The sequence below is a fragment of the Agelaius tricolor genome, unplaced genomic scaffold (genome assembly GCF_023055355.1).
Source record: "Agelaius tricolor isolate 1412-34295 unplaced genomic scaffold, bAgeTri1.0.p SCAF_1, whole genome shotgun sequence".
Lineage (NCBI taxonomy): Eukaryota > Metazoa > Chordata > Aves > Passeriformes > Icteridae > Agelaius > Agelaius tricolor.
Window position 1 is genome coordinate 15147683 of NW_027269261.1, and position 26151 is coordinate 15173833.

Sequence of the window (26151 nt, forward strand, 5' to 3'; positions counted from 1 at the left end):
CTGAGGTCAGTTGTTTACCTTTCATAAATATGGAGTAAAAGTTAGAGTTTCACAAGGCATTCTTAATTAAAAATTAGGTTGATGCTGATGTGTGCTTTGTAGAATCCATAATGATCAACTCCCAAATAAAGAAACTGCAGCAGGATTTCAAGCACATCTCTATTTACATAGTTCAGCACATGAGATTGCTGGATTATGATTAATTTTAATAGCTACATTAAAAAATACATCTAACATCATTCTTAATTAGAATAATCTCTAAAGCCAGTTAAATGTTTCAGAAGACAAACAGTTTAATTAGCTAACCTACAGAGGCTCCCCTCCCCCAAATGTGCAGTAGTCTTAGACTTGGTGTTAGCCTTTCAAGCAGTCTTAAACAATCGGATGAAAAGGGATTTTAGGAAGATTAGAGGACGGGATGCTTTAGACGTTGTCCGTTAATCATGAGATATGCACCATCTACAAAGTTTCACAAAGAAATGAGAATTTAAATAAAATTTACTTTGGTTATCTAGTTAGCATGAATTGCAAGTTATCCAGTGATAAGACTATTTAATAAATGTATTCTTTTAATTGTTGATATGAGCAAAAGTACATGCTGGGGTGTAGTAGCAAGTGATATACCAGATTAACATTCTGAAAGGGACAATGCTTTTTTTCCCAGAAACCAGGCCTTTGTTGAACTATCCCAGGGTGCCACTAGAATTTTTTTTTAAGGGATTCAACTAAAACTTCAAATAGAATTGTTAGAGTTGGATCTTCAATTTCTCTCCTACCCATCTTCAAAGTGGTTTCTTTTTACTTTTTTTGTTTTGTTTTAATTTAAGAAAGATTACTTTTGGGGCTTAGTGTTTTGGTTTGGGTTTTTTTTATTTGCTCAGGTAAAAGTTTTTTTTTCCCAGACATAAGGAAGGCTAAACAATTTATACCTTCTTCCCCTCTGCTTCTGTGTTTTCTGCTTGATTTCTTCTTAGTTTAAAATTAGAGGATTTTTTTTGATCTAAAGTCTACTGAAAGGCAATAGGTACTTGCAAACCTTTTTTCTGAATGTGCTACACAAATTCTCATTTCTTATTTTTCCTGGAAAATCCTTTTAATTCTTGGAGCCAAAAAAAAATTATGTTTCTCACCTAAAATTAGTTACAGCAGCACCAGCAGCATCAAAATACTTCTCTTCTAGGCTGAGGTGGCTTTATTTTAAATAAATCCCCTGGCTTTCAGTCCCTATCTACCAACTGTGGGGGGAACTGTTTACCTGTGCAGAGAAGCCAGCTCTTAAACAGGAGACACTGACCTCCTTCTGATCAAGTCCCCTGAATTTGTGGCAAACAGATCCATAGTGTATGGAGCCCCTTGGGAAAATGCAAATGTCAGCAAATCACCTCTTTTAGCGTGGGGCTGCCGGCTCCAGTCCAGTGTCACACCTCCCCTGGCATGCTGGAAAGGTGTGGGTGTGGGTGTGTGGGTGTGTTGGGCACCCCTCTCCACTGTACAGCGAGAGGTAAGAGCTCGAGACAAAAACAAAAAGAGGGGAAAAAACAGAGGAGAAAAGAAACAATTCTGGATATCCACAAGTTGGCTGATGTGACCCTGTGGCACCTACCAGTGTGCTGGCTGTGACCCAGGACGTGATACTCCAACAAGCTGAAAGAGATGGCTGTCTCCGCTTTCTTTTGGCCTCCCAAGACAGCTGCCTGGTAGGGACCAAATGGCAGGGAAGAAGAATATCTGCCTCACACCTGCTTTCTTCAAACTGCCTGCCACAATGCCACCGTGCCCAGCAGGCTCCCCTGGGAGGCAGTCCCTTCCTGGCCCCCTCTCCATGGAATACCAGGACAGGATAGTTTAGATAGTTTTCTCTTCTTCAGAACATCATTAGGATTGAAAAAAATGAATCTCCTGCTTGCACATTTTGCATAAATACATGGTAAGTTATCAATTGATGTTCAAATAGCTTAATTGAGTTTGAGGGGGGAAAGGTCATTTAATTGGTCTATTGAAATGTTAACAGAAACAGATATGGCAAGGGATAGACTTTAATGGCTGCAGTGTGGCACTGATGTCTGCATTCACTTGCAAAATTGTTAATTAGGGCACTTTGGTAGTTCATTTGCTTTTGTATTGATGTGCTTAGTCCAACGAGAGAAATTGGGTTTGTATATGGTATTTACATGGGGCAACAGAGGTTCACCATACAGTCGGGAATGAGGAAAATACAGCGTAAATCAGAATTGGGTTATGATTTGTGACAGTGTCTTCATTGGCATCCTGCTGGTTATGGAAGTCATTTTCTAGTAGCTAGTGTATTTTTGCATGTAATTAAGTTTGATATGTTTGCTTTCTTTTTTTTTAATCATTGTAATTGTGTACTTTAATGATGCTATAAAAATAATTTTTTTAAGTTAGATATACATAGCTTTTTAGGCTAGATAAGAACAAAATGCACAGCAAAACCAGGAATTACATAGCTGTGTTTGGTAAGCCCTGGAAGGAGGTGTTATCTCCTTAAATGCATGCCAAAAGGATATATTCAGTTGCAATTCCTGGCCCACAGTCATCAGAGCCAGTGAAATTACAAAAGCTCTCCTTAGTTGTGCATTAGGTCCATCGAGACTCCCTTACAGAACCTAAACCTTTAAGGTATTGGCATTTTGTCTGTGGGAATGGCAAAATTGCATGGAGTGTCCACTAGCATTTTTAGAGGGTGGTAATTGCAGGGATTAATCCGGGTGCTGTTTCCTAATAGACTTGCTGGATGTAAAGCTTTATATTTGCCTTGGCTGGAAGAAGTCTGTATTGAGTAGAGTTTATAATAATACAATATACCCTAGGTACTCGGTATAAACAGAGGCTGCAAGAAAAAAAAGGGGAAAAGCAAGTTGGTGTGAATCATCACTTTTACACCTGGGATGCTGTGGTCCTACCAGAACAAGCTGGGAGAGAAGAGGACATTTTACAGCAAGTTATGTGCTGATTTTAGCAGCTCCTAATGGAAAAAGGCTTTTTGTTCATTTAACATATATTGTACTTTCACATTTGGGTGTCGTTTCTGCCTCAGCCTTCGGGGCTTTGCTCTGTCGTTTTCGATGGGGCATTTATTTAAACTCCAGGCATTCCTGTAGCCAGAGTGGACATCGGCTTCATTCACTCATATGTATTTGGGAAAGTACTTACATGAAGATCACAAATATGCACAGCACAGCTATCTAGTTCTGCAAGTTTAATCCCAGCCCCAGAAAGTTTCATTGTGGCCCTATGCAAATGTATTTACATAGGAATGGGTCTTGGGTCCTTTAAAGAAGGCAACGAAGTTGGAAGACTGAGGCCAACAAATAAATGAAAGTTTCTCTAAATCCATTGGATAATAGAGGCAGTGTTAAGGCTAACCACAGTGTTGAACTAAACAGAGGGATTACTCCTGGGTTTTGCATCAGTTGTTTTCTGCCGGGTGGCCTCACTTGTCAAAAAAAAAAAAAAAAAAAAAGAAGAAGAAAAAAAAAGTTGAACAGACAAACATTCACATGGCACATTGAGAAAAGAAGTATGCTTAATTCCATCAAAGCTCAGAAATCAGTCATTAATTTATTCTAACCTCCAATTGTTGGTCATTTGTGAAACATCTGGCCTTTAAGTCATAAGAACCTAAACATAAATACAATGTGGGTTCTCCTGAGGGTGGAAGCTGTGTGCAGGGGGTGCCGTGTCAGCCTATGTACATGAGCATGAGTGCACGTATGTGTGTGTATTGCAGAGCCTGCAACTGCCACTTCATTTTGGAGACTTGGAAACATATTAAAATGAATCCTTCAGTTAATTTACTCTAAAAATTAGATTATTGTTCATTTGCATCTTGGAAAAGTTCTGCCATTCAAAAGAGTCTCTTCATGGTGGGTTAACAGTTAGATATTTTGCAATCTTGCAGCTTGCTAGTCAGAAGTAGTTTCTAATGAAGTTGAAATTTGAGATAGAAAATATATAAAAGCTTTCAGGAAAGACATACTCTATTTTCCATATGGCTAAGTAATTGTTATGATATTTGTTTTAAAGCTGGACTTAGACACTCCTGACTGCCCTCTAATTTGATATGGCTGGTCCCGGCGATTCTTCTGCAGGAAACTTTCGTAGTAGAATGCAGTGAAGGAGATAAATAATTTTGCAGCTATAAGCACATGGCAAAGTATAGAAAATAATTCGGTCGCCCTTACTGTTGTGCAGATAACAGTCTCCAGGTTATTTGCCTCTGCTGGGAGTTGGAACCCAAGTGAAAAGGTTTAAATATTTAAATGTTTAAATGGAGATTTGAAATAAAGGTAGCATCTGGGAGCTGACAAAATTCTGACTTTTGTTAAGAATTAAACTGCTATTTAATTTGAAGGGTAAGGGTGTTGTTTTTATTTGGGGAGGGATTATAGTTCCTCACGTAGCTCAAACATAGCAACATCTCCTGTGATGAGATTTCTTATATTACACACAAGTGAAATGAGAGGCATAGAGTGAAATTAGATTATAAAAATGATAGAAAAATTTAGATTTGTCAATCCACATGGGAATCTCAGAGCTTTCTGTTTTCAGGCAGTTACCCTGTACTTCATTTTTGTTTGTTTTTTAAAGACCTCTTTGGCCTGACCATTTGCTTTTATTGCTCAGCAGAGGCTGCCTGCAGCTCTCAGGCTGTTTTGACAGTAGAGATAATGATGCTGTCCAAATGCATAAAAAAAGAAAGAATTTTGAAGGTTTTCTATAAAGCAGCTCTTTCCCTCAATATTTTTCCTTTCCCCCTTACTAAGTAAAGATATCTTGAGTCTGCACTCCACTGTGAAATTTACTGTATTCCAAACCTAGATCCATTGAATCTCCTTCCAAGCTGGGTTTTATTCTTTCCTACTAAAAGGATATCTGTGATTTGGCAGCGTGGCACACATTATATTAAAAGAAAAAACATCTGATGGGTAAATTAGGGGTGACTTGATGTATTTTTAGCCTTGTCCCTGCCACAGCTTGGCTGGAGTTTGGTGCTGTGGATGGGAAGCATGTGGGAACCCATGGGCACTCACATGTTGCATGGTGCGTGCACAAGCACGTGTGTATGCCCGACCCACCAACACAATACGTAAAAGTCACGTTTCAACTTTGTTAAAGCACTCATTTCCAAGGCACTGATGTCCAAAGTATTGGTAGGAGAGTGAAGATGAGAGGGGAAAAAAAAAATCTCTTTAAACAGCTTGTGAAATGTAATGTTTGAAATGGTTCTTTGAGAACGTGCAGATTATGGCTTGTGTAGTGACTCTTCCCAGCTCTCTGGGAAATGAGCTGTTGACATTCTTTTGGGTCATCATCCGAGATAGGAGGGCAACCACAAGGATTTAGCAGATAAATTCATCCAAAAAGACCTTTATCCATTTCATTGCAACTTGGAAACGTTCATGTCGAATAGCAGCATTAATGTAGCCCTTTTAGTCCTTCAAAGTGAGCCTTATGTTTAAAAAAAAAAAAAAAAAAAGACCAGAGTAATAAGTTCTATAGGTCTTCTAAGAGGTAATTCATTATTTACATAATTCTGGAGCATAAACCCATCTTTCCTTCAAGAGGCTCTGAAATAGAATTGAGGCTGTTATACAGAGTCTCTTTTGAATTCTAATCAACTGGATCTGTCTCAAATTCATTTCTAGTTTATTGTAAACAATGGAATTTAAATTAATTTCTTCTTATCTTGTCTTTTGAAGAAAACTAGGAGCATGTTTAAAAGGTTTTTATTTTTAAATACAGCTCAGACTTTATTTTGGGGGGCTTTGGGGTTTTTTTAACTTTATAAACCAGGTGTCGGGCAGGATGGGCTTTGACAGCCAGATGACAATTACGCATTAGCATAGGTGATTATGAAATAAATAGGGCAAAAAAATTACTTTTTTTTTTTTACTTGAACTCAAATGATACTATATAGGCTGAATGTGAGGCAAGGTTCCCACAATGCACTGTGAAAACCTAGGCTAACAACCACCCCGCTGCGTTGAAAACCCCAAAAAAAGACAAAAGCACAATGAAATAGAAAGCTTACCACCGGTAGCTTTCAAAACGACAAACTAGGCAAACTATACATCTCCACCACTCCAATTTTGTCAGAATGCTAATGAGCTTGCTCTGATCTTTACTCGGCTTCCCGTGTTTTCTACATCTTCAAGGACCACATGGCGCTAGCAAAATAAAGACAACTAAATGAGAATTTCGAATGCTTTTTGTGTTGGGACCTGGTGCCTTTCAGTTGACGCACTCGTTGAATATTCTCAACTTAAAAGCGTACAACAGGGGGCTGGGTATGAACTTTTTAGCAGGGGGAAATTTGTACAAAAGTAAATGAGTGTGATGAGGAAAATATGAGAAAAATTTCTGATTAATTTCCGCTCTATAATATCAATGACACCTTCAGCCCCTCTCATACTCCTCTAACAAGAGATGCTGATAAAAGATGAATGATTCTGTGTTGTTCACAGTGAATGTTTAGTGGTTTTTTAATAGCAGCATTCTACATAAAAGACACCAGGAAGTACTCCGCATTAGCAGTTGAGATCACTAGTTAATAGGATGATGTCTTTTAGCTTTTGTCACAAGATTATTAGAAAGGATGGGTTTCTGTTCTCATCCCAACATACTTTAGAGTGCTTGTTGAGCACAAGTACTAAAATATAGGTTTCTTGGTATTGTTTCACATGCAAAGTAAAAGCCCATTAAATGCACCACCTTTTACTTTTTTTTTTACCAGGTGATTTTTGTCATTGATCTCTTATTTGCCCCCTTTAGCTGTATTAATCACTTGGAGTGGTCTGCTTCTCAATGGGGGCTTGATGATGTATATGTGTATAGATTCGCTATCAAAAAATAAATCCCTTATATGCTCTGCCCCTTCACAACCCTGATTATCGAGCTGTATTTACCAGCCTGTATTATACCATCTTGAATGCTCCTTACTGGAGTCGCCCAGTCTGCAAGAGAAATCCGCGCTAGAGTAGGGAGGGGTGAGCTAGGAGGAGGCATCCTATTCCCTAAGCCAAATTTCATCTTTCAGAAACAATTGAATTCACAATTCTCTTTGGGATTCCCAAAAGCAAATGCAGATTTGTATTTACCAGTGTCAGGGCTTGGGGAGGAAAATGATGAATGCTCAGTTTTGCCTGAGAGATGAATTTAAAAATTGGTTTTGTTACCTCTTCAAGCTTGCAAACAGACAGTAAGAAAAATATCTGTGCATGTACATAAGGAGAAAAAATAAAAATCATGGTCTTCTCATATATTTCATATCTTGCCTAAATGAGGGAGAAGGAATCAGTAATACTCTAAGTTTTATAGCAGTTTTTTGGCCTTGTTTTCCTGCACTACTGTTGTGCTTGGGTCAGCATGATTAATCTCAGGTGAGCCAAGAACTTGCCAAACCACGAGACAGTAATGAGTTGACCAACCATGTTATGAAAGACAAACGTGCACATCCCAAAGTAGAGCAAAGATAGTATAACAACAGACTTCCTGTCAAGATAGAAAATGTAAAAATATCACTGAAAGCAACATTTTTGATGCTTATCTTTTTACATTTAGCATAAGTGAGTGAAAGCATTTCAAAGAAATTCTAGATACATGAATGCTACATATGTGATACTGGTTTGGGTCCCTGCTAGTTGTGGTTTGTGAACCTTCTCTATTGGAAGTACCTAACAACTAGGAGGCTGGAAGGATATTATTGATAGCGGTTTGTTTTGGGTGGAAGGAAAGGTTTTTGGCACAAGCAAAAGATTCTTACTCTAACATGATAACAGTTTACAAAACTATGCCTTGGTAGTTACTGCTTGTTTTGAAAGCAAAGGGATATTCTATAGCATTTGTTGCAATGTGTCTCTCTCCATTGTGTAGAAACGTGAACTTGCTGCCAGGGTTGTGGTAATGGGAGCTTTGACAGCTACCAAAACCCCGGGTGAAAGAAGTGCAATGACACCATGATCAAGGTCTCATTCACAATATGGTAACTGTGCCTCTCTGTTGCATCCAAGTGTGACTTGGGTGACCTGGGGCCTGCAGAGCTCTGTGGAGATGCCTGCAAAGACACACAGTGCAAAGTCATTCATGAGAGTTTGTTAATGCAAATAAACTGGCACACCAGTGAGCTGATTTTCTGACAGGACTCTTCAGGGCCCAGATCACAACACATACACAAATTTCTGCCCAAGTATGCAATTTATAGTTGCCAGAATCATGTGTTTTATAAGCAATTGAGAACATCTTGAGTTCTTGAGGTTTATCAGCCTCTCCCCAGTTTCCCTTCTGTCATGTTGCCTCCACAATCTCTTATTGGCAAACTCATTCCAAAATCCATCGGTCTCTTTCCATTAACAGTTCCTGTAAAACAGATTTGCCTTTGGTGAAGGAAGACCATCTGGCTATACTTTTCGAATTACCCACTGTTTCTACAGCTGAGAAGCTTCCACAAAACAAACCTCAGAGTTTGTCTCTAATTTGCCCCATCTCTTCAGTCTTAGGTCTCTGCATTGGTAGGCAAAAGTTCACAGGAGGTGGCCTTTCGAAGACCAAACATGGGCAATGTGCGTGTTCAGCCTTCCCAGGCCAAATTCATCAAATCCTTAAAGTGGCTCAGCAGCAGCAGTGACCATATTTGTTTTTTCTCCAAGTAACACAGAATCCCATTGGCTGGAGGGACTGAGTGATAAGTCAACTTCCTCTCCATGCACTTCCCTGGCTTTTGTAGCCTCATCATTGCCTTCAAAGAACCTGTCAACAGGTTGAAGCCAGCTTGGAGAAGAGAGTCCAAGTAGAGCACTGCCCACATAGCAGGAGACTACTCTGGGAGAGCCCTAGGCACTATGAATAGGCTTGCAAGCCTTCCAAAAGTCTTACAAGACCCAACAGACACTTGCTTCTTTTAACTGATTTCCATCTTTCTTTGTGGTGTAGCAGTATAAATGCTCTTTCATGTGGCAGGCATAGTGTTTGGCTTTGTGCCTGGAGTTAGCTTTCTCTACAATCAGTGTCTGCTGCAAAGCGAAGGCGAGGAGAAAGGCTCCTTGGTCACCCTGAGGCTCCTGGCCCACAGTAGTACTGCAGTCTGCAGAGACCACTGTTGTTTTTTTCTTGGGTTTCTCCCATTTACCACCAAAAACACCTTCTCTGTCGAAACTGGAAGCTGTGGGGCCTTGGGACACCTCAGCCTAGCTGAACTCACCCATTAGCCCTAGGAAGGCTTGGATCCCAGAAGTACAAACCTGCCAACTCCCACTAAGAGTACACATTTTCATTAACACAGATACAAGGTCACATTCGTTGCCATCATCATCTCACTTCAGGCAGTTACTTGGGTTAAATTCAACCCTGTCCATCAAAGTAGCTTTATAATGTCCACTACCCTTTTCCAGCTCCAGGAGAATATGTTCTGAAGGAAGTAAGGCAACATATGGTAAAAATGGAATAATATGCTACCTAGCAGAGCACACTCCAGTGACTTTAGGTAAATGGCCTCTCACTTCAGTATCTTACCCACCTATCACTTGCCACATAAATTGGTAGTAAACTGTTCTAAGGAGAGGTTACGAGCTGTACAGAAATTACTATCTCCAATGACAAAATATCCAACTCTGCTTGTAAATCTGCATGTGAAATAATTCATCTGCCATACCATCATCCCTCTCTTGCTGGATTTCCAATCATACTCTACTTTTTTTCTTATAGATTCAAAAGTTTGAGTGTATCAGTTCATAGTGCATGTTTTCCTGTGCTGGAATGTCTTAGGAAATTGTGCTTTGTGAGAAAATTTGGGTGCATAGAGTACCAGAGGGTGATAAAGCACAAGTGTTGGTTTCACTCAGTGCTAGGATTCCCTACAGGCACTTGTCCTTAAGGCATCACTTTCTTACAGGAATCTCCAGGTGTTTCAGTGCAATCTCACCTCTTGTTGCCTGAATTTTGGGGCACAAAGTTTCTTGGTCTGGATTGATGGTCCCATACTAAAAATATTTTCATAATCTTTATCCAGTCCAGACATTCTCTTCTGGTTGGTTTTCTGTATTTTCTACTGGCCTCTGTGTTGACTCGTCATGTAGAGAAAATCAGTGGTCTTGCAGGTTTTATCTTCCACAATTTGTCTTTTTGTGGAAGTTTCAGTCCTGTGATAATTTTAGGCTGCCCAGATTGTAGGCCACAAATGTTTGTCTTCCTTTGAGTCAGTCCCACTGCAGGTAAATAAATCCCTGCACGTGCCGAGATGTAGTCAGAACCCCAACCTTCTGTTTACACATCTCTCAAAATTGTAAATAGACTCTCTGGTTTTTTTTATGGTTCAGAAACCAAAGAAATTATAAATCTTCTGCTTGATATTAAACTAATTTGATGTGTGCTTGTGATAAAGGCATTTCCTTGGTGGCAGCTCCATTTCTTTAGGGTTACAGTATTTTGGGGGCTGAAATAGTCAGACAATGCACTGCAATGTAGCTCTGCCTGGCAGATTCTTGGCAGTTGATTCCTACCTTTATGAGACTCCATTGTGTGGACATCAATGTCTCCTTCTCAACTGCTCTCAGACAGCAAGTTACTGGCCATGAATTTGCCTTTCTAATGTTCCTAGGCATTTTCCCATCCAGCTCAGACTCAAAAACTTGTGCTAGACTTTTATCTGCTAGCTACCACTTCTGCAGTGTCATCTAAACAACAGTTCCACCTGCTTATCTGTTGCTGGCTCTTCGTGTTCATTTTCAGTGGTTTTTAATGACTGAAGAGGTCCTCGTGCTCTCAAAGGAGGAAATATTCTGGCAGAAAGCTGGACATGGTAATCTCAAATGGGAGGCCTAAAGCTCAAGGTGGAGCAGCCCACCCACTCATGCTGTGGGGTGTCTGTTGCAGATTCTGTTTTGACACCGATTACTTGGAAAAAATATTTTATCCAAAATTGTGAGGTTTTCCACCAAAGGTAGCCCTCTGAAAGCAAAGGAGGGTGATTTTTCAAAAAAAATATGTCTCTTTTGGGATGCCAGAGTTTCACTCAGTGAAAAATTGTTGACCACTCATCATATAAAAATTTTCACTGTAGCTTTCAGTTGTGTGAGGCATTTTGCAGTAGGTCTCATGTAACTCTCCTTTACAAAAAATATCTGTTGTAAATATAGGCTTTTCTGCTTAAGTGTTTGTTGAATTCAGTAACTCACATTAAAAACAAGAGCTCGTCTGTGCATAAGCTGTTCACAGTGAGCAAGATGGGAAGACTATTAAAATCAGTGGGAAGTCTGCTGCTTGCTTGGAAGCATTTGAGACCTTCCACCAGCCTTTGTTAGCAGTGTGAGGTTGGTCAGCAAAAACAGCCAGCGCTGTTTCTCGTCCCTTCCCGTGTTCCCTTTCAGTAAAACTGTAATGGCCACAGCAGATCAGCCCCACAGTCTGGTCCAGAACACTCCACTGTAGAGGGACAGGTGTGGCTTGAACTCAGGCTGGGGCAAGAATCTGTGCAGGGGCCTGTCACAGGCTAACCTGGCCCCAGGGAACATTTAATTTAACCTCTAAAAATTAAAGGTTAGCTTGTGTCCTAAAGCAGGAGGATCCAGTTCCTACCTCCCATGGTTTTTTGTTTGTTTATTTGACTATTTATTGCTGCAGATTTGCCTTTCCATATTCAACATCCAGCCTGGTTTTAATTCTTGCTGAGCTCTTAGTTTCAACATTGCCTCGTGGCAACGAGTTCTACCGGTAAATGATGAGGCTTTGAGGAAAGATCATTCTTTTTATCGGTTTTAAACACACCACCTTCAATTTCAGTGAATTTCCCCAGGTTCTTATGAGACAAGATGAGACACATCCTAGAACTATTCTTTATTTGCCATTCATGTTCTCCTTCAGGTAAACAAGCCAATCTGTCCACTTGCTCCTAATACAGAAACTTGTAAAAACTCGTCCCTATGATTGGGCGAATGCATTTTTTTTTTTTAAGCAGACAAATAAAGACAGTGGGGTATGTTTTCAAAAGACCTTCCTGTTAAATTTGTGGAATTCACTGGCATTTGAACAGCTCTCAGTAGTCACCAAGCTTCTGTCAACTACAAAATAGCCCAGAAAGAGGAGCAGAGCGAAGTCGGCCAGTTTTTGTTGTTATTTGCCCCGCTCCAGTTCCCATGCACTGGCATTCTCCTGCTGGCCTCTTCACCCAAGTGTGTTGAGTGAAGAAAGCTTCTTCTATTCTATTTTAAAACTGTGTGTAAACATCAGCAAATGGATGAAGAATGGGCTCTGTCTTAAGTAGGTTGTTTTTCATGTAGTTCTGTTGAGGTAAATGGGGAGACATGGGAAGGGTTATGTGTTTAACCATGACACCATGGCACACACACTACACACAGTGCAAATAAAATTTAAAAACGATTACTGCTTAAGACAGCATACAGAGTGATTTCTGTAAACCTGTTATTTCTTGCCAGACTGAATGGGCTGGTTTGGGATGCTGATGTAAACCCTTTATTATTTATCCTCTACAGGTTGTAATTCATTTTTGCACAACAGCTAAATACATTTACATTTAAGGAGTTTTTAAAAAATATTAATCTATTGTCTTATCTTGACAGATTTATGATGGTATAAAGTGTAGAGGAGTTACTGTATTCATACATTTATACTGTAAACTAATCTTGTCCCTGCATGTTGTTGCTTTTTCTTCCTTTTAAGTGGTATTCTCAGTGTTTTGTAGCACTTTCTTCTCTGTTTTCTTAGCAATATACAGGTTTACTATGTTAATCCATATTGGGTTTATCTAATGCCTAGCTGCCCAAATGGCTTAAAAATAATGGGTCTAATGGTACCTAGATACACTGGTAGCTGGCTGAGTTTGAAAGTACTTTCAGCAGGAAAGGAAAAAAAAATTGTTCTTTCAAATTGATTCAGAAAAGACATTTTTCAAGATGCTTTTTATTTAAATAATTTAAGATATCATTAGCTTACAGTGTAAACAAAAATCCATTTGTAAATCCAGAAGAATATGAAGGAGGATGTGTTTGTAAAAGACTGCCAGGAAGCTGTACAACATTAAAATAAGCTAGTTGCTTATATTGTTCTCAGAAAATGGTAATGTGTTTGTTACTGTGCTTCTTGAGTATTGTAGAAGAAAATTGACTCAGGTTTATTTCATATAACAATCAGAAATATGTGTGATGAGCCACAGGAGAATGGAAAGGGATTTGGGGTTGTGGTTTGTTTGTTTTGTTTTTTTGCTTGGCTATCATTAAAATTCTCACTATTAGTACTTTGGCTATCACTAAAATTTGTTCCAGTAAGGGACAAAATTACCAAACTTTATGCTGCAGCCTCTATTGAATTCTGAGCAGGAGCTATTACAGCTTGGAATCACAACTCAGAAGCCAGTAGGAGCTTCTCATATCTGAGGGCAGAATTTAATGTCTTGTGCTATTTGAGGCTTGGTGTTGGGCTCATTCCTAATCATTGAGGAGGGTTCTGGTAGATGTCAAGTGAAGAGAAGAATAGAGCACGCATCCTTCACCACTCAAGCCAGACAATGAAATTAGAAAATGGCACTGGGAGTTGATGTGAGAGAATTCCCTTGGATTCCTAGAGGAAGAATAAAACAAGAATGAATTAATTAAAAAAAAAAAAAAAGAAAAAGAAAAGTGGGGGGGGGGGAGGAGGCAGAAAGGAAGAGAGGAAAAAGAAAATAAATGAGAGAAACCCTGCCAGAAGCCTCCTCAGGTTAAAGTCCAACATTAAAAACTGTATTGACTTTTCACATAAAGGCATGTGTGCTCACTGTTTCATCTGAGTTTCTGGTGCTGCATTTTTCAAATCTCTTACCGAGCAGTTTGCATGCATATGATGTTTGCAGCACTACCCGCTCTTATTTGAAGACTGTTTTCAGGAGTCATTATTGAACTATAGGATAAAAAGGTATAAGCATAATTACGTGTTAAAGAGAATAAATATGTTCTGCTAGATAGTTAACCAGATGAGGTTAAACAAGATAAGATGAATTCTGGTCTTTTTAGAAAACTGGCAGTCTTCATTTTAAGCTACAATGTAAAGTGCTTTATCCTGATATTAGGTATTGTGGCAGAAGCTAAAACTGCCTTTTTCCCCTAACCGTGCCAGAATACAACCTCCTTTTCTTTCTGCGCTAACAAGACTGCTTTACCACCACAGCCCACTCTAAGTAATTAAATCAATCCTTTGTACTTACCGTATTCTCCTCTAGTGACGGTACTAGATCTGATTATATGCTTCATGCATATTCAAAGTACAGCACTGACAGCTCTTTAATGAGCTCTTACTTAATCAGTACGAACAATGTTCATCTTGTTCTTTTTTTCCTCATACATTAGAGCTAGGAACAGTTGGGGAAAAAATGAAACATCCAGCATTCATTTGAAAAATATATTGTACTTTGAAAAGTGTCTAAGCTGGAGAAGTTGCATTCTGCCCTTTAAAAGTCTGATGGACAAATTGGATTACTAGTATTGGATTAAATAACAAATGGTTAGAGGAGAAATGAGAAAAGCTCGCTGTGATCACAGGCTTTAATATTTTTTGTTACTTATAAAGCTGAAGGGGTCTTTAACCAGTTATTAAAGTCAGGATTAATTTGTAATGGTCCAACTTACTAGCTTTAAAAGGGTTTTGTTGTTGTTGTTTATCAAAAACAATAGTGTAATGCATGTATTATGGAAAAAATTTAAGTTTAAGATCTGTGGGCCATTTATAGATTTTCAGCATCTTGTACTGGCTTAGATAAGGGGTTTGCATGTGTGGGATCGATTTATTCTCCAGCATGGGTTTTTTGCTTCATTTAAATAATCTGTACAGTTTGTTGGGTTTTTTTTCCCCACGAACAACACAGATACTTTCCCAATTTAAATTTTCAAGCATTTGTAGCAAGTCAATTAAATACTTGTTTTACACTTGGAAAGTGGAAACAACAACCACCCCAGCAGCAGCTTGAGTTTTACAGAGTGAAACCATGTTGAAGAAAGGCTTTTTCTAAATTTTTTATTTAGAAATTGTAAATGTGAGTTTAGCTTGCAGTATTGCTGCAGTAAGAACACTCAGTTTTTCTTTGTTGAAAGTGTTTCATGTGCATCCTTTCACCAAGTAAAAAAAAATGAAGTAATGCTCTAATGCTAGTGTATTTGCCGAAGAGTTATTTAAATTTCTTATATATGGGAGTTCATCTTTATTTTGCTTGCCTGGGAAGAATTTGTTTCAGCTGTGTGCACAAGAATTTAAAAGCTGACAGTCAACAAATAAAATATCAGCATCGACTACTATTAATATTGCACACATGTGTCATTTCACTGATCAAAAAGGCCTTCGCGGGGTAAAATTGGCCTTTTTCCAAATTGCAAGCTTTTTCTCAGCTTTTTCTTTTTTGCTCTTTCTTCTTTTGTTGCTGCCCAGGGATTTGTGCCTATCGCAGCCGATATCACATGACCGGTGTCAGGGCATCACATGGTTCCAAAGCGAATACAAAAACAGATTTAAAATTCTGTAAAAACAATCAAGACTTTGTTAATTCACTTCTAAACCAGCCCATTCTATGGATATTGCATGTGCTTTGGTGTCAGCACAGATGTATTAAAATATGCACCTGTGCAGATCTGGCACAACAGCTCCAAGCTTTACCCAGATCTTTTCTCATTATATGTTGCAACTAACTGTGTTTAGGAGGAATGCATTAATAGAAAGAAGATTATATCTGAAGTCTGTGTTCTTAACCTGAAAGTGCATGGTACAAAAGTCAACAAAGTCAGATCCACCATTGAGCCAAACACTTTGGAGACATTTATCTCTCCCATTTCTTTTTCAAGGCTTGCAAAATTAAATGCAGCAAGGGCTTGTATTTATAATCATTGAGCCAGACATCCCAGTCCACCCCAAAATGAACAAATTTATTGAAACGTTACTGTAGCCACGGATATCTGGTTGTGAGAACTTTGCCACATTGCTAGTAAAAAATCTTATGCATTACAGAATAGACTGATCATTTTGCAAGGAAAAAAAAAAGCAAAAAAATCCCCTTCTTCTTGACCTCTTCCCTGAATAAGTTTCAAGTACTTGGTGCATTTCAACAAAAGGCTGGTAATACTGATTATTATCTACTTCCAAAAGCAGACCCTATTAGATGGAGCAGTACAGCAGCAAGTCCTTTGATCTGTAACTTACCAGCAAAGTGTACTGAACTGCTGAATATTGTTGTAAATACCATGTGTGATATTTTATGCACAAAACCCAAAGTGGAGATATTGGGGGAGAGCTTTTCTACATGTCAGATTTCTTCTTTCATTTCTCCATTGCCCCAGGAGCTGGGCCCTGCTGCTTTTGTTTGGAAAAGCATCGTGGGTCCATCCATGCTTTGGGATGCTTCACCCTTCCTGTCCCACTGCTAGCAAATTGTGGCCCTAAAAGCACCATTCCAGGAAATTTCATTGACCAGGCACTTCCCAGGCAGACAAGTGGATATGGGTGGATGTCTCCTATCAGAAAGGAGAGCATGCCAAATGTAACCTTTTCTTACTGTGTGGGTCACCCCAAGCTGACCCACTTCCCTGTTCATCCTCTTTTCCTGCCGTTGTGTGGATGCCTCGTGGCCATGGCAGAGAGAATCAAAGAGTTTGGAGAAGGCTGGAAGACTTCCCTTGCAGGCAGGAGGCTCACCCCTGGTGAGGGTGAGATTCTCCATGTAGGTCTGAGCTTGCACGCTGTTGTGGTACTGGGGTGTGAACATGCACGTGGTGAGCATCTGGAACACTCCCATCCACAAACTGAATGCTTTGGTTTAGGGCAAAACAATGTTTTTTCTGGTGTCTTTCCAGCTACAGGTGATAGAAAAAGCTTCTCTACCACTAGGGATCCTATGGTTTAAGTTAACAAGGTAGCATCTCCAAGTGTGCAGCACTTTGCATGAGAGATTTCAAACCCCTTTACAAACACCAAAGAATTAGCTTTTAGCACCCTTGCAGGATCAGGACAGGTGGTTATTCACATATTGCACACAAGGTGCTTAAACTCAGACATCTACCCACACTGTCCCAATGAAGCACTATCAAAGCTGGGAAACAAACTCACATGACCATGCTCATGCTCCTTTGCCTTTATTCCAAGTTTATTCCTTGATTCATTTTAACCCTATGAAGTGTGTGAGTTTCATAATTCAATGAGGAGCATATAGCCTTTGCTCTTCACCTCAGCATGAGGGATGAGAATGGCAGGTTTCCACAGAAGCACAGCCTCCACAAAGGACTTTCTTCATGTCCCTGAGCTCAGAGAGGATGGAATTTGGCTGAACAGCCCTGCTACAAGGAAAGCACAGTCAGGAACCTTCTGGACACTCATCTGCCTTTTGCTCATGTTGCAGAGGTGGTGACACAGAGTCTTAGAGAGTCTGGTAGGGTTTAGCGCTGCCTGCAGGTAGGCTATGAAGAGTCCTGATCCTGATCCTGCCTGGGATGGATGGGGGCTAGGGAAAGGGGTGCTAGCCCATGCATACACACAGGGGACCCTTGGGTACCTGGATCCCAGGATTATTTGTATTTGTGCAGATGCTCCCTTTGGTTGCATATTGAAAAGAGGAGCAGCTCTTTCCAGCTCATCTGGTAGAGTGGCCATGAGCACAGAAGCTGAGCAGGTGCCCACACCTTAGCCAAGAGTTCAGGATTAGCATCTCTTCTGCAGCTACTTTGATCCCTGCCACATCATCCTGGCTGTGCTGGGTTTGCATGGGTGGAGTGGATCTTGCCTACAGGGGTTGTTTTTGTGTTTGGTGATGACCAGACATCTTTTAGCAGTAAGGGTCATTCACTGGAAGCATTGCAATTGTATAGTTCATTTGTGAGAATTTAAAATACACAATCCTTTTAAAAGGTATTTATTTAGGGCCAGCTTGATAAAGAACACTACAATGTATCCTGGAGGATGGCTGCTTTCAAAGATTTATTTATAAACCAGGCAGGACTTTGCAGTCATGTGATATTTTTACCATTTGAGAATATGCATTGTCATGCTCAGTGATACTGGCAACTGATACTCCAAAACCTGAAATGAAAATATGTACCTCAATTTGTGAAATGCCACAGAAGTAATGAAATTCTCTTGATTGCAGGAAGAAACACAGAAGAAGAAGAAGCTATGATGCAGGAGTGGTTCATGCTGGTTAATAAGAAGAATGCCTTAATAAGACGAATGAACCAGCTTTCTCTTCTGTAAGTATAGATGAACATATGTATTTACAAAAGGATGATTTACTCTTCAGATAAAAGCAAAACATTTTTTACTCTCTTCCCATTAGGCTTCAAAAAAAAACCCCTCAAAAGTGAGTAGTGTGGATGTGTTACACATTGAGTAACTTGTTTCTCTCATATTTCAGACTTGAAAATGAGAAGCATGCAATGACACAAGATTAGCCAGAGCTGTGAAAAAATAAATTAAAGAAATATTAAGCACTGTTACATTTTCAAAAGCCCAACAGCAGAATAAAACTGCATTTTAGAAATGCACAGATAGATTTGGATTGTGCCTCAGGTGAGGTCTATTCAGAGAGAAGAGCCAAATTTGAGTCACTACCTGCTTTGTAGAAAATCCTCAGTCCCATCTCTGCTGAAGAGATGTCAGTAAATCAGTCACAGTGCAGTGATACCACTGATAGTGCAAAGTAAGGACAAATGAACCTTTTCTCACTGGTAGTGTTGAGGAAGGGAGAAGGTGCAGCTCGTTTGTAGAGGCATCCTGCCCCGAGTGCTTCTCTTCCAGTTCTTTCACTTTGATATTTCTTTCCATAATGCCACCTAGTGTAGCTGCCTGCATACTTCCCTGGGAAGAGCCTCTGCTCACCTATCTCCTGCTGGGTCTGAACTTGACAGAGGATTTTACCTGCAAAATATTAAGCTTTCTAATCCCTTGTCTAATTTTTATTGTTGGTTAGGGCAGAATATATACAGAATAATACTTCCAGTGTCATGTTACCTTGGTGAATAGGTTGATGCTGGAATTTGCTCATTAGATCTAGGGGAATATTTTATACTTTGGACATTCCAGAACAGCTGTTCCAGAGATGAATATGAAATAATTGCATCCTGTAGCGCAGTGGAGTTAAACTGACAGAATTAAGGCCGACCTTACATGAAATGAAAAGGCCTTGTTACTGAATAGGCCACCTCAGCCAGATTTTAAGTTTGTGTATCATTTGTTTGGAGTAGCTTAAAGTTAAAGAGAAAAGTCAGTTGTGAGTCCTAAAATCAATGTAAGTTAAAGGTGCTTTTAAGTGTTTAATGATTTAGTAATTAACATATTGATGAACATTTGCAACTTGCCTAGGGAAAAAGAACATGACCTAGAAAGGCGCTACGAGCTGCTGAACCGGGAGCTGAGAGCAATGCTGGCTATTGAAGGTAAGAGCAGTGCTGGGGCAAGGGGGGACAGCTCTCACTGCCAGACAGGTTTGGCACCTGGGAGTGCCAAACATGGAGGCTCCTCTGAAGCCCAGTGGTAATGCTGATATTTGCATCATTTCAAGTGATAGCACATGGCAAGTGTGCTGAGGCTGCAATCCCAGTATTAAGTTTTCTTCAGGATTAAAAAAAAAAAAACAAAAAAACCCGAGATACGGGACAAGGAAGTATGGTCTTGTTGCAATAAACTTTGAAAACAAAGTGATGAGGAGGTAGAGCATGTGTCTGGGGTTTACAGGTTTTTGTTACAGTAGTGCTCTCTTGGTTTTCCTGCGGCATCGTGCTGCTTTTGGTGCCACAGAAAAAGGAAGGGGTGACCCACAGAAGAGGGCCTCTTCCTTTTAATGTTTCAGACCTGTTCTACAACAGTAACTCACTTGGGGGAAAAACTCTCGTTGGTTTTGGTGGTAAAACACAAAGTTTGTCAAGTAAATATTTCATCAGGAGCACCAGCAGGATTAGTGCGATCCTTTGCACAGAGTTTCTCCCTTCCCTGTGACTCTTCCCAGTTTAGTCACCTCACCTGAATGGAGGTAACACTCAGGGGAAGATTGACACAGGATAAATGAAACAATTGCACCCCTTCCATAGGGCTTTCCAGTGAATGGTACAATAATCCTTGGGATGATTCATAATAAAAAATAAACATCCAGATAGCTTAAACCATTGCTTGCATTATTTTCTTATTTAAATATCTTAAGTGTTTTCTAATGCTACACCACTTATACCTCTCAGTCACAAATGCTGCCTTACAGTTCAAAGATGTTTGCTTTAAAGGTAATCCTTTGGGCTCTGTAAAATGGACCTTTTGTCTAATCAATGCAAATTGATTTTGCTATTCTGTATTGACCTCTCAACCCTTTGACTGTCCATGGTAATTTCTTTCTTCACCTGATAAGGTACCTGATCCATAATAAATCAATTCTAATTAGTTTGGAGACTTCACTGGGAGCATAAGTTTGTTGGAAAAAAGCAGCAGGTTTCAGGTAGCTCTTTCCTATCTCTCCATCTGTAGTTATATTTTTTGCATAAGGCTGTCTTCACTATATTCCTGGATAATCCTAGGTCATAAATATATACATGGCTTTCTGCAGAGGCAGGTCAGATTTGGAATACAATTCGGAATTGTGCTGATGAAATATTTAAAATGTAAAATAATCTAAAACTAGAGAGCAGCTAAGAGATCCTGGATTTAAACCTAAACTTTCGATGCTTAATTGCCTCATCTATGTGTACTGCCTTGGAACGTCCTAGCAGCAGCCTTTGAATGTCTAGCAGCTTCTGCCATTTACACATTGTCTGGAACAAAAATGGTTTTTTCATTTCTTTTTGTAAATTCAGAGAGGTATGCCCAAACTCCAGAGAAGATTTTTTTTTCTCTCTCTCTTGTTTTTTCTCTTTTTTTTTTCTTTTTTTTTTAATATGCTACTGGTGGTGTGGTAAACAGAGGTTTAGGAAGCAAACATAAGTGCTGGAGAAATTTGGTTATTTTGGGGGATTTTTTTATTTATGCAACAAAATCTTCATTTAGCATTTTAGCTCTCAATAAGATTATTGGTCTTCTAGAACTTTTAACAGTTACGTGCTTTTACCCAAAAACCATATTAAAGGAGAGACTCTTCCAGGATTTAAACACCCGTGAAAACTCAAAATATGCATTTGTGACAATCTCGCCTCTCGATGGATGCATCGGTGTTTTCTGTATTCAGAAGATGCAAAGATGCAGGTTTTGGGAAGCCCTGCTAAAACCACACCATTTCTCTGGAGTGTGATTTCTCTGGAGAAGCAGGGGCTGCCCGGACAGCCCAGCACTGTCGGCCCCGAGGCCATTTAGCCGATTGCTAATGAGTGCGTGGGCTCCCTGAAAGGGTTGAAAAGGCAGATCTCACTTTTACCAGCACCGCTTCCAAAACCGAAGTATATGGGCAGGAAAAAAAATACATATATCACGCACACACACACACGCACACACATATATGTATATGTGACAGGAGGGGAGTGGTTTGTTTGTCCAAAAGAAAGGCAGAACACACCAACCCAAACTGGAACTTAAAAAAGAAAAAGTCTTTGAAAGGTGGCAATTACTGTTTTGGTAAATTGCTCTAACTCTTCCACGCGTGACTATGCTGTTTAAAAATCTGTCAACCAATTTACTTAGCTGGTTGATGACAGGGGAAAAAAGGGAGAGAGAAGAGCTCTGCGGAAGGTGGGAGCCTGCTGACAGAGGCAGATAAAGGCGGTTCTGCCGTGCCCGTGCCCGGGGCAGCGCTGCGGCCGGAGGTGCTGCCCGGTGGGATGCTCAGTGATGTGGAGACGGCGGCTCCTTCCCGGCCGCTCATCGGCAGGCACCGGGAGCTGAATGGCCTCTTGGAGGGTTACGGCACTTCACGAGGAGCACATGAATGACCCAGGGTGGTAAAAAAAAAGGCATACTCCCCCCCCCTCCCCCACGGAGCCGTAGCGATAAGAAAGGGAGAGTTAACGCGCTGCCTGCTTCCAGCTAGAAAGTGTTCTTCTTGACTGTTCCGACCGAGAAAGGCCGGAACCCCCTCACTAAGAGGCCAAAGCAAACGCAGGTAAACGGGGTCCGTTTTCACCTCTGCACCTCCCCGCGCGTCCCGCCCGGCTTTTGGAGCCAGCTGCTCCTGAGCACAAGGTGCTGCGTTTCAGAGCCTGGTTTCACTGCAGCTGCAGCCGAGTACCGGGATGCCTCACTTCCAGCTAGCTTGCCTCTCACTCCTTTCTTTTATTTTTTTTTCAGTCGAGTTTTAATGCCTCCTTAGAAAAGATAAGTTCATTTTTGCACACCTTGGGGTGGTGTGTTCATTTTCTGCCCAAGAAATGGATCTTCATTCGGATTTTGTACATCTTGATTTATTCTTGGCTTATAGTTTGAAGTGGGTGCTCTTCTAAAAGGATTTATGCATAGGTTCACTATTTTTGTAGTTATGGTTTATATGATAAGCTTTTTATATTTAAAATCAATATGTAATCCTGTGGAGGAGCTTATCCTCTAAAACCCCATTTGTAAATCTATTTTAGCTTTGTTACACCGCGCAGCCACAGTATTCCATAGATTGATTAGGTTCAGCAGCAGAATCCTATCAAATGGCCTGCTCTGATGATGATGCAAACTCTTTCAGGATTGCTAGTTGACTGGAACTAAAGATAAGACCTGACTGCAATCCCCCAATGTGCTCTTTACAAAACTAGTGTTAATTTTCATCAAAGTGCCAGGCTTATTTATTATAGTGGCAAGGTTGAAGGTTTTACTACGAGAACTTTCGACCATTTCTATTAAAGCATTTCTATGGGAACTGGACGTCTGTTTGCTCAAAGTAATTATCAGTTTAAGCAGTGGGGAAAAAAAAAAAAGACAATATGAAGTCAATGAAGATGAGTAATTGAAAACATTTCTACTTCAATGTGAATTTAGCAAACTCTGTCATTTTAAACTGCCCATCGCGAGTGGTGGCACGGGGGTTTTAGCTTTCAACACTTTTAGCTCATATACAGCCTCAGAGCTTAATCCTATTTTTGTCCAGAGTGTAGCTTTTATAACAGTATTATTCTGAAATCTTCAAATTAATCACAGCCCATATTGTAGCTTCCCAGAGCTGCAGTCAGCCTGGGTAACTATATGTGACAGGTGTTATAGGTAATCCTGGCTTAAAAGGCACAACAGGTAGGAATCAAACTTGAACACAGTTGCTTTTTTAAACATAGGGATGTTTCCCAAAACTGCTGCCCAGCAGTATTTTGTTGGATAAAACAAAATTGCAAGGTAGTCACCTATAAAATGTTATTTAAATACTTAGAGTCAGTTACCCTTTTAAGCAATTGTTGCTTGACTCTTTATTTATTTTGGGGGGAGGAAAGGCAGACTCCTTTCCTAGAAACGGAAGTCAAATTGCAAGGGAATAGTTCTGCCAGCAGGTTTTCCCAAGGCATATTTCAAACATTTATAATAAGCAAATGTGTAAAAAACAACCAAAAAACCCCAAACAAATACACAGTTCTGTTTCATGAAATCCTAATAGGACGGTATTTACTTCACAGGGCTATAAGATGAAGCAACAAAACCTGTAGCACTTAGGAAGGGACTTAACAGGGAAAAATAGTGAGAAACTGAGCAAAACATTTACTGAAATATTCTGACTTGTTTGCTCTTTCAAAAGCTAAAGTTGCTGCTGCAACTGGAGAACAAGGGATGAACGAACAAACAAACAAAAAGCTTTAAAAATAAGAAGTGAAAACCATCAAAATTGCAAAAAAAAAAAAAAGTCCAGGTAGAGACGATGGATTTCAAATCCCTTTTCATCCAGAGCTCCGTGTGCCCAGATGTGCTGGGGGAGCCCGAGTCCCAGCACAATTCCCAGCTGAAGCCAGGGAAAAGTTAACCTGAAAGTTGGAAACCACGTCTGGGGGGAAGCAAAGACCCCTGAAACCCTCTGCCATGTCTCTTTCTCTCCTTTTCTGTCTGGCTTGCTGCCGTGGCCCTTTTCAGGGCCTTTTCAGTGTTGTCATGCTGAGATCTCATTGCGTGTGAGGGGCTTTATTTGTGGGGCAAAACGCTGCGGTTTGGGGAAGTTCTGGCTCACGGAGTGGCAGAACAGTGTGTTTTACAGGGGGTGAAGTGGAGGAGCTTTGCCCAAAAGGAGCAGAAGGGGAAGCAGCAGTGGAAATCTGGAGGCTGCTCCAAGAAGTAGCACCTAAAAGGCTGCTACCCGAATTAAAGCAGCTTTGTGGCAGGAAAAAAATGGCTTGGATTACCAGTAATTTTAGCTGCTAACTCCACCTCTAATCTGTGTACACCTGAAAAAATTATTCCCTTAGCAAGGGTAGAGGGGAAAGGACACATTAAAAAAAAAAAAAAAAAGAAAAAAAAAAAAAAAGAAAATGAGAAAGGAAAAGGAGGGGGAAAATGAGAAAAATAAAGACTCGCGGGAAGTTTGGGCAGTGCCCTGGCAGGCCGGTGCTGCGGGAAGGGCTCCGGTGCCTGCGGGACGCGGCCGTGCGCGCTCGCTGCTCCAGTGCCTGCTGCACACGCGTGTGCCGTGGGTTCCCCCGCCTGCTGCTTTTCCCGGGGCTCCTCGTGGGCCCGGGCAGACGGCGAGGAGGGCGCGATAAAAGCGGTTCCACATTCCTGCCTTTCTGCCGCTCTTCCAACCTTCATTGCATGATGATGCATCTAATTTTTAATTTGTAAATACAAGGCTGAATTCCCTCTAGCACCACTTGCTTTCATAAAGCTTCTGAGCAGTTTGCTGTCTTGAATAAATTTGGCTTTGGAGGGGGGTCAGGGGGATTTGAACCACCGCATTCTTGCGGGGTTTGTGAAGATTCACATGGTAACCGGTGGGGAGCATTGTTCGGCTTATCTGAATAAGCACCAGCCATGTGAGTTTTAACATGATCGCCCAGGGCAATGGAGAGCACGGGTGGGTGGGGGAGAAAGCCAAAAGGACTGCAGCCTCTCTCCCCTTCGCCGTCGGGAAGCGCGGCCGGGAGGAGGAGGACAGCGCCGGGCCGCTGGCGATGGCTTCTCCCGGTGCTTGGGTTTTTTTTTTTTGGAGCCGGTGTCCTCTTTCCCTCCCGCTCCTCAATTGTCCTGCTATCTCCCTCATAATCTACTGCTCCTGCTTTTCATTGTTTACCTTCTTAATGAGGGAGGCGGGGAAGGCTGGGGCTTGACTGACAGCGACAAGCCCTCACGGTCTGGCTGCAGAGCCCGAGGCTGCGGGCGGCCCCGGGGGCTGCGCCGGGCCGCGGCCAGAGGAATCCCTTTGGGAATAGCGATGCTGCCCATTCGCCGCTGGCTGCCAGCGCCGGGGCTGGAGGGGCCCCGCGATATTCTGTAGCAAGTGTATTTTTACTTCAAAGTGGGAAATGCTAATTAAGCGATACCTGCCTTTAAAGTTACTGCGGAGCATATGGTGCGCAGTGTGAGATTCCTGCAGCCGCTGGGAGCGGGCGAGGAGTGCGCAGAGAGGAGCCGGGCTGCGGGAAGCGGGCATTCCTCCGGGAGGCAAACCTGGCAGTGGCCGTGCCCGCCAGCGGACACAGGCGTGGGGAAAAACAAAACAAATGTTACATTGAAAAGGGAAAAAAAAAGAAAAAAAAAAAAAAAAAAGAAAAAAAAGAAAAAAGGAAATAAACTCCCACCCAAACGACCCCAAAATTGCTGCTCAGCTCCCCCAAGCCAAGGAGGGAGAAACGCCGCCGGGCTGCGCTTGTCCCCGCTGTAGCCTCGCTGGGGAGAGAGGCCGGGGCCAGGCCAGGCTGCGCTGGGCTCTACCGGGCTGGGGCAGGCTGCATTGGGCTGTACTGAGCCAGGCCGGGCCGGGCCGAGCTGTGCCAGGCTGCGTTGGGCCGGGCCGGGCCGGGCCGCAGCGGGCGCGGGTTCCGCGGGCTTGGCTTGCCGGGCACCGGCGGCCGCCGCTCTCACCGCTGCTCTTGTTGTGCTTCTCCCGCAGACTGGCAGAAGACCGAGGCGCAGAAGAGGCGAGAGCAGCTCTTGCTGGACGAACTCGTTATTCTCGTTAACAAACGGGACGCGCTGGTCAGGGACCTGGACGCCCAAGAGAAGCAGTGAGTCGGGCAAAGGGGAAGGGGGTCCCCGCTGAGCCGCCACGGTCCCCACGGAAAGTTTGGTCCGAGTCCGGGGGCGCCGCGGCCG

The 26151-nt window shown here is 41.5% G+C and overlaps 1 protein-coding gene and 1 long non-coding RNA gene across 13 annotated transcripts in view; one reads left to right on the top strand and one right to left on the bottom strand.

Moving 5' to 3' along the window:
- The window catches only part of EHBP1 (EH domain binding protein 1), a 204976-nt gene that overhangs the window by 177744 nt on the left and 1081 nt on the right, over positions 1-26151 (top strand). For all 12 annotated transcript variants that reach the window (XM_071424399.1, XM_071424450.1, XM_071424418.1 and 9 more), the window contains 3 exons: positions 18128-18227; positions 19339-19412; positions 25949-26063. In XM_071424399.1, coding sequence (XP_071280500.1) covers positions 18128-18227; positions 19339-19412; positions 25949-26063 — 289 coding nt within the window. The remainder of the gene's footprint in view (positions 1-18127; positions 18228-19338; positions 19413-25948; positions 26064-26151) is intronic.
- LOC139588808 (uncharacterized) lies at positions 24012-26037 on the bottom strand. Its single transcript, XR_011678816.1, has 2 exons — positions 25921-26037; positions 24012-25506 (listed from the first exon to the last, which is right to left on the bottom strand). It is a non-coding gene; the product is annotated as an uncharacterized lncRNA (long non-coding RNA).